The sequence below is a fragment of the Chiloscyllium plagiosum genome, unplaced genomic scaffold (assembly GCF_037043375.1).
Source record: "Chiloscyllium plagiosum isolate Xiang-an unplaced genomic scaffold, Cpla_swu_hap1 HiC_scaffold_18, whole genome shotgun sequence".
NCBI lineage: Eukaryota > Metazoa > Chordata > Chondrichthyes > Orectolobiformes > Hemiscylliidae > Chiloscyllium > Chiloscyllium plagiosum.
Genome location: NW_028270156.1, coordinates 42,964,191 through 42,980,427, shown reverse-complemented (window position 1 = coordinate 42,980,427; position 16,237 = coordinate 42,964,191). Strand labels below are relative to the sequence as shown.

General features: G+C 42.5%; 1 protein-coding gene across 2 annotated transcripts in view; it reads left to right on the top strand.

Annotated features, from left to right (window-relative positions):
- The first annotated feature begins 562 nt into the window (after positions 1-562).
- tmem9b (TMEM9 domain family, member B) overlaps positions 563-16,237 on the top strand; it is a 91,562-nt gene continuing 75,887 nt past the window's right edge. Inside the window, exon 1 of one of the 2 annotated variants that reach the window (XM_043705864.2) lies at positions 563-920. In XM_043705864.2, coding sequence (XP_043561799.1) covers positions 834-920 — 87 coding nt within the window. In that variant the 5' untranslated portion in view covers positions 563-833. The remainder of the gene's footprint in view (positions 921-16,237) is intronic. The other variant, XM_043705866.2, reaches the window with a different exon arrangement.

Below are 16,237 nucleotides of genomic sequence, written 5' to 3'. Positions count from 1 at the left end.
AATTGTCTGTTTTCAGTACACACTTGAATTGACAATAATTACCAAGTTGAGTTCCATCTAACGGGAGGTCTGCAACATTTGATACATTCATTTCAAATGCCGTGCCCTACTTAATATTTTGAAATTCATATGTCTCTTTCGGTTTTCAAAGTGTTGGCTTGCCTTTGCGCTGCAGCATTGTGCTCCACATTGTGCTCCCATTAGATAACACAAACTGGCACACATTTTTTGGACTTGTCATGGCAAACCTCTGTGGATGTGTTACGGTTCATTAAGTAGGAAAACTATAATCAATCTTGGCCTTTCAACTGAACTTGAGTTCAGTTAAAATAAAAGTAAACAGACTCAGTACATTTAAATGAATTTGTAAATCGGTCTCACTGCTAAATTTCATTCTTTGCTGTTTGGAAAAATCACAACATTATTAAACCTTGTACAATTTAGTTAATGAGACACCGATAATAGGACCGTGTCTACCCATTTATTATTTAGATACTGATAGATTACATAAACGAAAATAGTCTCCGATTGTTGAGAGCTTATGCCGCTTTGGCTAAGCTAACAACCCCAACACTCCGCAAATAAACAGCTCTAAACTAAAACTGCGGAAACGTTTTCTTTCTTTTGTCTCACCTTTACAATAAAGAATAACTAAAAGAAAAAGTACATAGCACAGCTTCTCGAAGACGAAGTGCTGCTCCGTCTTGCTCGCTCAAGCACTCAGCAAAACTAGGCCTCAGCCTTGATCGCGTGCTCTGCACCGGTTACCAGGGAAACACCGTCTCCATGAGAGGGAGCCCTGACAACGGGGGAAGGGAGTGCTCGGCGGTGAGATGGCGGCTGCCTGTGGCTGTAGTGTTCTTCTGTCTCTCTGGTTGCTGTTGTGTCTGCTTGTGCTGGCGAGGAGCGAGGAGGATAAGGTACGGAGGGATGAGTGAGGGAGCTGACCGCTGATAGCACCAAGCAGGGGAAGCACTATCCACCGCTGCTCAACGGAGGGTCGGCGGCCTCAGGCCCATGTTATCACGGGTTCATACATAGTATGAACAGGTGACGAAACCCACACGTTTTGGCTAACGTGCCAGCCTGTGTGGTGTACAACACTGTGTGGTGTACATACTCTTTAAATTGGTAGTGACAATTTTCTTTTGCTTTGCTTTCTAATTGCGACCCAACCTAAATACGGTTTCCTTTATTTAGACCCAGACTTTGTCGGCTGGGTCACTCTTCTGATCAAGAATGTCACTGTTGACAACTGTCCAAACTGAGTAAAGTTTTAAAATGTATTTCTATTCTTAATTTTAAAAAAAATGTAAAGAGGCTTGATTTAAATGTATAAATTCTAGATGGATATCATTCTTGAAGAATCAAATCAAATAATTTTGTGAATTTTAAAAATTCATTTATTGAGAGCATCCTTAATTGTTAAGAGTCAACCACATTGCTGTGGGTCTGGACTCTCAGACCAGGTAAGGATGGCAGTTTCCTTCGCTAAAGAATATTAGTGAACCAGATGGGCTTTTCCATGACAATCAGCAATAGACTCATGGTCGTTGTTAGATTCTTAATTCCAGATATTTAATGAATTCAATTTCCATCTGTCATGGCAGGATTTGAACCCAACTTCCCAGAACATTAGGCCATTGCCTCCCCCTGTTTGACTGGAAAATAATACCCAGTGGCACAGTTGTGGTTTTCAGCATCGCATAAATTGGTGGATTTTAAGATGTGAAGTTCAAATTCAGTAACAGGAAATTACAAATGTTGGTCTGTGACTTGTTTATGAATTTTATAGCTCAAATGATAAATTTTGCAAGTTTATTTGATGGAGTGTTGAAAACTTACTCTGTATAGTTTACAGTAGGATTTTAATATCACAGTGTGTTCCTCTACTTTTCTGGTAAATTATCATAAGACCTCATAAAACTCCTTTTTGATTAAGGTAGAAAATGTAAAGGAAATTGATTTTGTTTCTCTTTAATTTTGGATGGGAACCTAACAATAAAATAGGTGCAACTGAAAAGTAGCTAATTTCACTGGGATGAATGGGATTAAGCCTGAATTAATTGACTGGGAATTAAAAAGGGGGAATATTGATGAAATATACTTTTGCAATATTCTGTCTAATATTTAAATGAGAAGTATACAAGCTTGGAGTTCTATGGATAAATTGAGGTGAAAGGAAATTGTAATCTTTGTGAGATGATAAATAGAAAATGAGTACAGAAAAACTGCAAGTGTAAAGGCAAAAAAGCACCAGAGAAGAGAGAGTTTGGAAGAAGTCTGCCATATCGGGCATGAAAAGTTTTCCCAAATACTTATGAAAACATGATCAGAAAAAAAAATCACTTGAGATCAAAACATATTTTAATATGCAGTTGTAGTGTCCCTACCCATGAGCCAGGTTCAAGTCCTACCGGCTACAGAGGTGGAATCCCAGAAGTCCAATCTGCTCAACATCTCTGATTAGAAAAATTGACAATCCTGTTTTCTAGATTCAGACAAGTATTCTGAACTTCTGACTGCTTAAAGATGAAGTTACATCTGGAATGAAACAACATGAAAATAAATGTTTTGTATTAAAATACAAAAATGGAAGAATTATTCCTGTTTATGCAAGTTAAAATAAAAAATATGTCGACACTTTTTAGAGCTTGTTCTCTTGAGCAATCCTAATATTTCTAAAAAGAAATCCACAATAAACTGAAAAATATTTAACATTCAGATTTGTGATTTTTTTATGATGAATAAGTAATCAAAGGTCTAGGAATTAAAAATTTCTTTTAAAATGGAGTTAAATATCCGAATGGTATACATCCCATCTACTCTTGGATTTTAAGCAATTGAATAAAAAATGATCATATTTTCATGTTTACACAACAGAACCCTTGTTTGAAAATTATTATACTAAAAATACTCTTTAAAATTTGTTTGAAAAAGTGAAGAAAGTATTTTGATGAAAGTCATATTGATTTTTACATGAGATTTTACAAAAATATAAACAACCTGAATTGTTCATTTCAATATCAAGTTCTAATGAGCTATATAGAACAATGTTGTGTACAACAAGATCCTTGAAGATTTGTTTAGAAATAGATTTGAAATTAATCTGTCCTCAAATTCTTATTTGTGCATTACTTTTATTGCCATTTCCTGCACTGCCTCGAAAATAGATTAGATTAGATTACTTACAGTGTGGAAACCGGCCCTTCGGCCCAACAAGCCCAAACCAACACTCCGAAGAGCAACCCACGCAGACCCATTTACCTCTTCACCTAACACTACGGGCAATTTAGCATCTCTTGACTAAACTTAAAATATAAGCCATAGCTATTAATTTAACCTGGGGCAGTGTTTGTAGAGGAATAAGACGGTGTTATTTTCTGGGTCTGTAGATTGTGAAGGAGCAAAAATGACCTTTGCAGTGATATGTACTTCTTGTCAGATGTGGGAGATTAAAGAGAGTTTAAGGGTTACTGCGGATTATATCTGCTATAAATGCTGTTGGATGCGAATCTTATCAGATCGGTTGGAGAGACCGATAGAAGCGATGAGGAATTAGCAACAGTATGTGATGGATGGCAGTTATAGGAAGAGGGGAAAGTCTCAGATACAGTCTCATAGATGGGTTAACTCCAGGAAAAGGTAAGAGAGGTAGGCAGCTAGTGCAGGAGTCTTTTGTGGATATACCCATTTCAAACAGGTATGCTGTTTTGGAAAATGTAGGGGGTGATGGATTCCCAGGGGAACGTAGCACGAACAGCCAGGTTTCTGGTATTGAGACTGGCTCTAATTCAACGAGGGGTACATCGGTTTCCAAGCGATCAATTGTGTTAGGGGATTCTGTAGTCAGAGGTACAGACAGATGTTTCTGTGGCCAGCAGAGAATAAGCAGAATGGTGTGTTGGTTCCCTGGTGACAGGATCAAGGATGTCTCAGGGAGGGTGCAGAATATTCTCATGGGGGAGAGGGCCAGCAGGAGGTCATTGTCCACATTGGAACCACAACATTGGAAGGGAAAAGATTCTGAAGGGAGATTACAGAGAGTTAGGCAGAAATTTAGAAAGGAGGTCCTCAAGGGTAGTAATATCTGGATTACTCCCAGTGCTACGAGCTAGTGAGGGCAGGAATAGGAGGATAGAGCAGATGAATGCATGGCTGAGGAGCCGTTGTATGGGAGACGGATTCACATTTTTGGATCATTGGGGTAGAAGTGACCTGTACAAGAAAGATGGATTGCACCTAAATTGGAAGGGGACTAATATACTGGCAGAGAAATTTGCTAGAGGATTTAAACTAGTAAGGTGGGGGGGGTGGGACCCAGGGAGATAGTGAGGAAAGACATCGACCTGAGATGGGTACAGCTGAGAACAGAAGTGAGTCAAACAGTTAGGGTAGGCAGGGACAAGGTAGGACTAATAAATTAAACTGCATTTATTTCAATGCAAGGGGCCAAACAGGGAAGGCAGATGATCTCAGGGCATGGTTAGGAACATGGGACTAGGATATTATACCAATTACAGAAACATGGCTCAGGGATGGGCAAGACTGGCAGCTTAATGTTCCAGGATACAAATGCAACAGGAAGGATAGAAAGGGAGGCATGAGAGGAGGGAGAGTGGCATTTTTGATAAGGGATAGCATTACAGCTGTGCTGAGGGAGGATATTCCCGGAAATACATCCAGGGAAGTTATTTGGGTGGAACTGAGAAATAAGAAAGGGATGATAACCTTATTGGGATTGTATTATAGACCCCCAGTAGTCAGAGGGAAATTGAGAAACAAACTTGTAAGGAGATCTCGGCTATCCATAAGAATACTAGGATAGTTATGGGAGCGGATTTTAACTTTCCAAACATCGACTGGGACTGCCATAGTGTTCAAGGCTTAGCTGGAGAGGAATTTCTTAAGTGTGTACAAGACAATTTTCTGATTCAGTATGTGGATGTACCTACTAGAGAAGGTGCAAAATTTGACCTACTCTTGGGAAATAAGGCAGGGCAGGTGACTGAGGTGTCAGTGGGGGGGCACTTTGGGGCCAGTGACCATAATTCTATTTGTTTTAAAATAGTGATGGAAAAAGATACACCAGATCTAAAAGTTGAAGTTCTAAATTGGAGAAAGGCCAATTTTGACGGTATTAGGCAAGAACTTTCGAAAGCTGATTGGAGGCAGATGTTCGCATGTAAAGGGACGGCTGGAAAATGGGAACCCTTCAGAAATGAGATAACAAGAATCCAGAGAAAGTATATTCCTGTTAGGGTGAAAGAGAAGGCTGGTAGGTATAGGGAATGCTGGATGACTAAAGAAAGTGAGGGTTTGGTTAAGAAAAAGAAGGAAGCTAATGTCAGGTATACTCCAGGATAGATTGAGTGAATCCTTAGAAGAGTATAAAGAAAGTAGGAGTATACTTAAGAGGGAAATCAAGAGGGCAAAATAGGGACATGAGATAACTTTGACATGTAGAATTAAGGAGAATCCAAAGGGTTTTTACAAATATATTAAGGACAAAAGGGTAACTAGGGAGAGAATAGGGGCCCTCAAAGATCAGCAAGGCAGCCTTTGTGTGGAGCCACAGAAAATGGGGGAGATACTAAATGAATATTTTGCATCAGTATTTACTGTGGAAAAGGATATGGAAGATATAGACTGTAGGGAAACAGATGGTGATATCTTGCAAAGTGTCCAGATTACAGAGGAGGAAGTGCTGGATGTCTTGAAATGGTTAAAGGTGGATAAATCCCCAGGACCTGATCAGGTATACCCGAGAACTCTGTGGGAAGCTAGAGAAGTGATTGCTGGGCCTCCTGCTGAGATATTTGTGTCATCGATAGTCACAGGTGAGGTGCCGGAAGACTGGTGGTTGGCAAGTGTGGTGCCACTGTTTAAGAAGGACGGTAAAGACAAGCCAGGGAACTATAGACCGGTGAGCCTGACCTCGGTGGTGGGCAAGTTGTTGGAAGGACAGGATGTACATGTATTTGGAAAGGCAAGGACTGATTCGGAATAGCCAACATGGCTTTGTGCGTGGGAAATCACGTCTCACAAACTTGATTGAGTTTTTTGAAGAAGTAACAAAGAAGATTGTTGAGGGCAGAGCAGTAGATGTGATCGATATGGACTTCAGTAAGGCATTCGACAAGATTCCCCATGGGAGACTGATTAGCAAGGTTAGATCTCATGGAATACTGGGAGAACTAGCCATTTGGATACAGAACTGGCTCAAAGGTAGAAGACAGAGGGTGGTGGTGGAGGGTTGTTTTTCAGACTGGAGGCCTGTGACCAGTGGAGTGCCACAAGGATCGGTGCTGGGCCCTCTACGTTTTGTCATTTACATAAATGATTTGGATGCAAGCATAACAGGTACAGTTAGTAAGTTTGCAGATGACACCAAAATTGGAGGTGTAGTGGACAGCGAAGAGGATTGCCTCAGATTACAACAGGATCTGGACCAGATGGGCCAATGGGCTGAGAAGTGGCAGATGGAGTTTAATTCAGATAAATGCGAGGTGCTGCATTTTGGGAAAGCAAATTTTAGCAGGATTCATACACTTAATGGTAAGGTCCTAGGGAGTGTTGCTGAACAAAGATACCTTGGAGTGCAGGTTCATAGTTCCTTGAAAGTGGAGTTGCAGGTAGATAGGATAGTGAAGAAGGCGTTTGGTATGCTTTCCTTTATTGGTCAGAGTATTGAGTATAGGAGTTGGGAGGTCATGTTGCGGCTGTACAGGACATTGGTTAGGCCACTGTTGGAATATTGTGTGCAATTCTGGTCTCCTTCCTATTGGAAAGATGTTGTGAGACTTGAAAGGGTTCAGAAAAGATTTACAAGGATGTTGCCAGGGTTGGAGGATCTGAGCTATAGGGACAGGCTGAACAGACTGGGGCTGTTTTCCCTGGAGCGTCGGAGGCTGAGGGGTGACCTTATAGAGGTTTACAAAATTATGAGGGGCATGGATAGGATAAATAGGCAAAGTCTTTTCCCTGGAGTCGGGGAGTCCAGAACTAGAAGGCATAGGTTTAGGATGAGAGGGGAAAGATATAAAAGAGACCTCAGGGGCAACATTTTCACGCAGAGGGTGGTACGTGTATGGAATGAGCTGCCAGAGGATGTGGTGGAGGCTGGTACAATTGCAACATTTAAGAGGCATTTGGATGGGTATATAAATAGGAAGGATTTGGAGGGATATGGGCCAGGTGCTGGCAGGTGGGACTAGATTGGGTTGGGGTATCTGGTCGGCATGGACGGGTTGGACCGAATGGTCTTTTTCCATGCTGTACATCTCTATGACTCTAAGTGGGAATATTCCATCACACTGTTTACTTGTGCCTTCGAGTTGGTTGGCAGACATTGGGGAAACAGTTATTTGCTGCAGTATTCATAGCCCCTGATGTGCTGTTGTAGCCACAAATTCATATGGGTAGTTCAGTTTCTAGTCAGTGATAATCTCTGGGTCATTGATAATGGGGATTCAGCAACGTTAATGGCATTGAATATTAAGAGGTGATGATTAAATTCCCTCTTCTTGGAGATGTTTGTTGCCTAGTATTTGTGGCACGAATGCTACTTGCCATTTGTCAGCCCAAATTTGCATATTGTCCAGATCTTGCTGCATTTGGACATGGACTGCTTCAGTATATGAGGAGATGGGAATGTGCTGAATATTGTGCAATCATCAGCGAACATCCATACTTCTGACCTTATGGTCATTGACACAGGTGAAGATGGTTTGACCTAGGACACTGAACAACACCTGCAGAGAGATCTGGAGCCGAGATGACTGACCTTTAACCAGCATAACTATCATAGTTTCTACCTGGTTCGACCAGTGAAGAATATGCCTTCTTGCTCATTTCAACTCTGGTTTTGTTAGGGCTTCTTGATGCCACACCCAAGCAGCCATTCAGCCTTGATGGCAAGGGGAGTTACTGATAAGTGGTAACCCCTCAAGGTGTCATGTTGACTCGGCAAGATGGCGGCGATTCAGTAGAACTGCTGTGGACAGCTCTGCCTAACAACCAAGGCATACTGTTTTTTTGCCATCCCTGGCCAACTTATGTGATGGAATTATTAGTTTAAAACCTTACTGATCACATATTTGTTAATATTTGGGAGTGGGAAGGATGCCAAAGAGAAAAGGAGTAAGCAAATAGCAGGGAGGACACTCCCCTGCAGCACCAGGCATACCAGAGACAGCAGCAACAGCAGCCTGACCTGGACCCCCCCAACCTGACAGACTTACAAGAATTGGGGATGGAGAGACTTATCTTGAAAGCTGGGGCTGCAATTGAGGAGATCCGTGGGAGATTCGTGCCCAGGTCCAACTTAGGCTGGAGGAGGTGGAGGGTTGAACTAAGGCCTCAGAAGCTGAGATGGAGTCCTCCTCCAGGTGCTGGAGCGAGAGATGCAGGCCTTGCGAGACCATATTAACAACCTCGAAAGTCGAGGTTGGAGGATAAATCTCCGAATTGTCGGGTTCCCTGAAGGTGAGGGTGAGCAGCCAGTCAGCTTCTTTGAAAACTGGCTGCTGAAGTTTTTGGGCCTTCACATTGACTCCAGCAGGCTACAGATTGAAAGGGTTTATTGGGTTACAGTGCACTGGTCAGGGCCAGTGCAGTGCCCCCGCCTGGTCCTAGTGCACTTCCACGCATATAAGGACAAGCAAAAAGTCATAGAAGTTTCCACATCCCTGGGAAAAGATCCGCAGGCACTGCTGTACTAGGGCTCAAAAATCATGTTTTTCCAGGATTTATCTGCAGCTGTAATTCGAAAGAGGAAGTCCTTCGCTGAAGTTAAAAAGCGGCTGAGGAACCTGGGCATCCAGTACTCCATGAGGTACCCTGCATTACTTCGTTTCAGTCGTGAGGACTCATTTTATACATTTGACTCAGCAGATAAAGCTAAAAACTTTGTGGACTCTTTAAAATAGACGAATTGGTGTGAAGAATACGGTTAATGTTTGTTCTCTTTTCTATCTTTCCCAATGTTTTCTCTTCCTTTTTTTAATTCCTTTCTTTCTCCCGAATAATTTCTTTTTTGTAATTGGTGAAAAAGAACTTGGAATACGTTGTTCCTTTTTAAGAACTGAATTTTATAATGGGAAATTTTGTGGATGTTCTTTGTCTCCCCCTTTGTTTTGTTTGTTCTGTTTCACTTTTAGTCATAATTATATGGAATTTAGTAAGGCGTTCAACAAGGTTCCCCATGGGAGATTGATTAGCAAGGTTCGATCTCATGGAATACAGGGAGAACTAGCCATTTGGATACAGAACTGGCTCAAAAGTACAAGACAGAGGGTGGTGGTGAAAGGTTGTTTTTCAGACTGGAGGCCCAAGACCAGTGGAGTGCCACATGGATCGGTGCCACAAGGATGTGAGCATGAGAGGTACAGTTAGTAAGTTTGCAGATGACACCAAAATTGGAGGTGTCGTGGACAGCGAAGAGGGTTACCTCAGTTTACAACAGGATCTTGACCAGATGGACCAATGGGCTGAGAAGTGGCAGATGGAGTTTAATTCAGATAAATGCGAGGTGCTGCATTTTGGGAAAGCAAATCTTAGCAGGACTTATACACTTCTGCAGCTGTACAGGGCCCTGGTGAGACCACACCTGGAGTACTGTGTGCAGTTCTGGCCTCCAAATTTGAGGAAAGACATTCTGGCTATTGAGGGAGTGCAGCGTAGGTTCACGAGGTCAATTCCTGAAATGGCGGGATTACCTTACACTGAAAGACTGAAGCAATTGGGCTTGTATGCTCTTGAGTGTAGAAGACTGAGAGGGGATCTGATTGCGACATATAAGATTATGAAAAGATTAGACACTCTGGCAGCAGGAAACATGTTTCCACTGATGGGTGAGTGCCAAACCAGAGGACACAGTTTAAAAATACGGGGAAGACCATTTAGGACAGAGATGAGGAGAAACTTCTTCACCCAGAGAGTGGTGGCTGTGTGGAATGCTCTGTCCCAGAGGGCAGTGGAGGCCCAGTCTCTGGATTCATTTAAGAAAGAGTTGGATAGAGCTCTCAAAGATAGTGGAATCAAGGGTTATAGAGATAAGGCAGGAACAGGATATTGATTAGGAATGATCAGCCATGATCATATTGAATGGCGGTGCAGGCTCGAAGGGCTGAATGGCCTACTCCTGCACCTATTGTCTATTGTCTATTAATGGTAAGGTCCTAGGGAGTGTTGCTGAACAAAGAGACCTTGGAGTGCAGGTTCATAGCTCCTTGAAAGTGGAGTTGCAGGTAGATAGGATAGTGAAGAAGGCATTCAGTATGCTTTCCTTTATTGGTCAGAGTATTGAGTACAGGAGTTGGGAGGTCATGTTGCGGCTGTACAGGACATTGGTTAGGCCACTGTTGGAATATTGCGTACAATTCTGGTCTCCTTCCTATCGGAAAAATGTCGTAAAACTTGAAAGGGTTCAGAAAAGATTTACAAGGATGTTGCCAGGGTTGGAGGATTTGAGCTATAGGGAGAGGCTGAACAGGCTGGGGCTGTTTTCCCTGGAGTGTCGGAGGCTGAGGGGTGACCTTATCGAGGTTTACAAAATTATGAGGGGCATGGATAGGATAAATAGGCAAAGTCTTTTCCCTGGGGTCGGGGAGTCCAGAACTAGAAGGCATAGGTTTTGGTGAGTGGGGAAAGATATGAAAGAGACCCAAGGGGCAACATTTTCACACAGAGGGTGGTACGTGTATAGAATGAGCTGCCAGAGGATGTGGTGGAGGCTGGTACAATTGCAACATTTAAGAGGCATTTGGATGGGTATATGAATAGGAAGGGTTTGGAGGGATATGGGCCGGGTGCTGGCATGTGAGACTAGATTGGGTTGGGATATCTGGTCTGCATGGACGGGTTGGACCAAAGGGTCTGTTTCCATGCTGTACATCTCTATGACACTAAGTAGGGGTGACATGAAGCCAGGGATGGGTGGAGTGCTCATCCTGACTTTGTCTTTTTTCTGTTGATTTAAGGATCATCCCCTTATTTTTTTTTTCTGGCCTGAGGCTGGGGCACAGTCCAGGTTTGAAGGAGTTATGAAGTAGGAGATGGTTTGGGTGAGTGTCCCCTATGGGCAGGGGGAAGAGTCTTCCATTCAAGGTTTTATAGTTGGTTTTCTTTGTAGTTTTTTGGGAAGAATAGTTGTTTGTAGTTACGACAGAGTAGCTTTTGATACATAATTATTTGACTCTGAGTCTTTATTTACTAACGCTAGGTGCTCTGTAAGTGGGGGTCCCCCTCCCTGGGGTTGAAGGGTCTCAGAAAGGGGATATGGCTAAGTGTCTTATTAAATGGTGCACCTGAAATATCAAGGGAAGTCATTTGCCTGTTAAAAGGAAAAAAGTGCTTTCTAAAGAGGGAAAGGGCTGATATCGCTTTGTTGCAGGAAACCCATCTTGATGATGGGGAACACCTGAAGTTACAAGGGGGTTATGACCCGAGTATTCTTTTCATCCTTTGCCACTAAAAATAGGTGAGTGGCAGTAGTTATCCAGAAAAATCTTCTGTTCACATTATTAGAGCAGGTGAAAGATGAGCAGGGACAGTTTGTGATACTTAAAGCTCTGATACATGGGGAGGAATATGGCATTTTAAATGTCTACTGTCCTTCACATCCCCTCATATTTTTGATTCTAAGCTGAGTGCCTTTGGAACACAGTACATTATTACAGGGGGGGGGATTTTAATTGTCTTTTGGATCCGACAGTGGACAGGATGCTTAGTGGGCCCCCAACTATTTATTTGTAGACCAAGCAGGTGGCTGATTTATGCAAGGAATTGGTGTTGGTGGATATTTGGAGATGTCTTCACCCTGCCGTCAGGGACTTTACCTTTTTTCAAACCCACATAAATGTCACACGAGGATTGATCTCTTTCTGACTCCCTCGGCCCTTCTGGATTCGATTATGGGTTGTAAAATTGGGAATCTAGCTATTTCTGATCATGCGGTGGTACATTTGGATGTTAAGGCCAAGAGTGAAGGGCTAGGTTTGCGGCTTTGGTGTTTGGACCTTTTCTCCTTAAGGATTCCAAATTTGTAGAATACTTTTTGAAGGAGTTTCAGGAATTCTTGACTATCAACTCAGGCACGGCTAGTAGTCCATCTACGCTGTGGGAAACTGCTAAGGCCTTTGCTAGGGGATTAGCTATTCCCTATTCAGCTATCCAGAAACGACAGAAGGAGGAACAGCAGCGTCTACTTGAGACGTGGTTGAAAGCCACTGAGGCGGTACATTTTGCGCGGCCTTCAGTGACTAAGCTACAGCGGATCACTGCCCTCTGGGCTGCCTTGAATTCAATAGTGACACAAAATGCAAAGAAAGAACTTGCTTTTGCTAGACAAAGGCTGTTCGAATATGGGGATAGGTTGCGGAAGTATTTAGCGTACCTGACTAGGAAAAAGCATGCTCCCTAATCCATTACTGCAACAGAGACAGCGCCAGGGTCCTTACTTACGATGCTAAAAAGATTAATGAAGCTTTTCGGACCTTTTACTCTGAATTGTATCGGTCTGAAGGTTGTGAGGACAGGAGCGCTAAAATGAACCTGGACCTCCCGGGGTAACCTAGGAACAGGCCTCTCTCCTTAATGCCCCCTTGACAGTTCAGGAACTACAGGAGGCAAAGCACCTGATGGTCTCCCGGGTGAGTTTTATAAGGAGTTTATAGGGATTCTGTCAGGGCCAATGTTGGAGATGTATAATCACTTCTATATGCATGAATGTTTACCACCATCTTTGAGAGAAACTAATATTTCCTTAATTCTTAAGAAGGGGAAGGTTCCTGAGGATTGTGCCTCATTCAGGCCCATTTCTCTATTAAATTCAGATTTCAGGATTCTGTCTAAGATCCCGGCGCTGAGTTTGGAAACGGTGTTGCGCCATATTATTAAAGAGGACCAGACAGTCTTTATAAGGGGCCGCAGAAATTTGCTGAATATGGTTCAAGTTTGTCAGCAACGACGGATTCAGTGGTTGGTGATTTCCTTTGATGCAGAGAAAGCATTTGACTGGGTGGAATGGCCGTTTCTGTTTTATGTCTTAGAGCAGTTTGGGTTGGGTGGAGTCTTTGCTAGGTGGGTGGAGGTTTTATATCACCACCCTCCAGCCATGGTCATCACCAAAGGGTGAAGTCTGGGAATTTTAGGATTGGTGGGGGTAGTCGACAAGGCTGTCCCTTCATACCGTTGTTATTTACGTTGGTGATAGAGCTGCTGGCAGAGGCCATTTGTCAGAACATTCACATAACCGCTCTAGAAGTGGGATCGAGGGCATACAAGATTACACTGTATGCAAATGATGTCCTTCTGTTTTTATTGAACTCAATGACCTCCATACCCCATTTGATACAACGTATCATTTCATTTGGGGCTATTTCAGGATATAAGATTAACTTTGCAAAATCGGAGGCTGTGCCTTTGGGGAACATTAATGATATGCATGAAGTTGAAGGTGGTCCTAAGTTCCCATTTAAGTGGTCATGGACAGGGTTCCGATACCTAGGCATTTTTATTACCCTCGAGTTTGATCTATTATTTTGGACTAACTTTGCTCACTTGCTCAACAATATTAGGTGAGATCTCCAGAGATGGGAGGCTCTTTCAATTTCATGGCTGGGCCGAATATCTCTCATTAAGATAAATGTTCTTCCTCGTTTGCTTTATCCCATGCGTATGTTCCCTGTAATATTTCCCAGGTCAACGCTGCAGAAGCTTATGGGGTGGTTTGGTTCCTTTGTCTGGCATTGTGGGCGGCCCCACATCAAACTTACTAAATTGCAGTTGCCTCATGGAGGGGGAGGAGTTGATTTCCCAGACATCAGGAGGTATCAATCGAGTTCCCTGCTGTCCTTTGTCTGCGATTGGGTAGGTAGCGATTCGAACCCAATATGGCTGGATATTAAGGCCTCACAAGCAAAGTACCTCTTATTAACCTGTTGTTCATGGATAAGATGAGGACAGTTATGGATCACTGCCGGAACCCTATTGTAATTAGTACAGTCAAGGCATGGAGGGCAATAGGTCAGAGTGAGGGTTGTTTATGTAGATGGCATGTCAGGGTTCCGACCAGGGATGATGGACTCAGGATTCAAACTATGGGCAGCAAAAGGAGTTTCTAGTTTGGGAGACTTGTTTGAGGGGGAGGTTATGATGTCTTTTGAGCAACTGAGCCACAAATACATGTTGCCCAGCAGAGATCTTTTCCGTTTTTTTCAGATTAGGGATTTCATCCAGAAGACGACTACACTTCTCACTAAGCCCTTAGCCCGATAAGCCCGATACAGAGAGGTTGTTGCTATGTTCCACAAGCGCCCTTTTGGTTAGTGCCCTCTATCGCCTGCTGGGTGACAGGGCCTGGCAGGAATTAACCGGTTATGTGAGGTCTGGAAGCAAGAGCTCAGAGTGGAGATCTCTTCTAAAACATGGGAGAACATATGGGAGAATATTCGAAAGACCTCAATCTGTAATAGGACATGCGCTACACAGTTAAAAGTTCTGCACAGGGCTCATCTGGCACCAGACCATCTGGCGAAGTTTAAAAAAGGGGCATCTTCAATGTGCCCCAAATGTAAAATAAGTGTAGGTACTCTTACCCATTGCTCCTGGACATGTGTTTATTGGAGCGCTGTGGCGGGAGAGATAGGGAGGGTATTGAGGACTGAAGTCAAAGTAGAGCCGATATCTCTCCTCTTAGGTCTACCGAATTTACCATCTTTAGACGGGCATGGGAAGAAACTATTTAATATTGCATACTGTGCATGGAGGAATATTCTGATAAATTGGGTGTCTGAGAACCTGCCGGGCTTGCTGGGATGGCAGAAATTAATTGTGGAGCATATTCCCTTGGACTTTTTTACAAACGTGGTGCACCACACAACCATTTTGATAAGACATGGCAGCCCTACTTGAGTTATTTGGATATAGATTTGTCAGTTATCTTAACTAGAGTGTTTGTTTAAGCAGGATGGTTAGATTTGTCAAGCCCTGGGCCCTGAAGGCAGTCTCCTGAGTTAATACTGGTATATATACACAATGCTCCCATTCCTTTGTTTGAGAGCTTTGCGCTGAGCATAGCTGTTCTTTATTTTGGTTTTTTTTGTGTTGTTTTGTACAGTGTTAGACTTTGTTTTGTATTATAGGGTATGTTAGTAGTTGGTAGACTGTAGTTGAATTGTAATTTGTGTTTTTTTTATTGTACTGATATTTGTTATTGATTGTATTTTTTCAATAATTTTATGTTTGTAAAGTTATAAAAATTTGCAAATAAATATATTTACAAAAAAAAGATGTCATGTTGAGGTTGACCAAGACATTGGTAAGACCTCATTTGAAGTACTGTGTACAGTTCTGGTCACCCTGCTGTAGGAAGGATCTTATTAAATTGAAGAGGGTTCAGAAAAGATTAACTCGGATGTTGCAGGGACAGGAGAGTTTAAGTTGTATGGATGGGCTGGATAGGGCAGAAAGGTTTATAAAATCATGAGGGGCATGGATAAGATGAAAAGCAAAGGTCTTTTCTCTAGAATGGGTGAGTTCAAAATTAGGGAGCATATTTTTAGGGTGAGAGGAGAAAGATTTAAAAGGGATCTGAGGGGCAACCTTTTCATAGAGGTTGGTCCATGTGTGGAATGAACTGCCAAAGGAAGATGCAGGTATAGTTACAACATTTAAGAGACTTTTGGACAACTACATGAATAGGAAAGATTTGGAGGGATATGGGCCAAACACAGGCAAGTGGGTTTAGTTTAATTTGGATAACTTGGTCAGTGTGGGTGAGTTGGACTGAACGGTCTGTTTCTGAGCTGTATGACCTATGTTTATAGTGGGGAGTCAGTGATGTTAATACCACTGAATGTCAAGAGGTGATGGTTAGATCTCTCGCTCAAGGTAGTCGTTTGTGTGGCAAGAATGTTTATTGCCATTTATTAGCCCAACTGAATACTTTGCTGCAGATTGTGATGAACTGCTTTACTATCTGCAGAGTCATGAAGAAGATGAACAAACAGTAATATTACTTACTGGTTGGCAATTGCTTAATTAGTGAGGGACAGAATTTATTTGTGTTACATTTTGCTTTAAATTTGTAAATTCCTAATTGCAATTGATTGCTTCGTTTAAAGATTTGACTAATCAATTATTGATTATTTTACACTTGTTTAGAAAGTGCTGCATTTTGGGAAAGCAAATCTTAGCAGGACTTGTACACTTAATGGTAAGGTCCTAGGGAGTG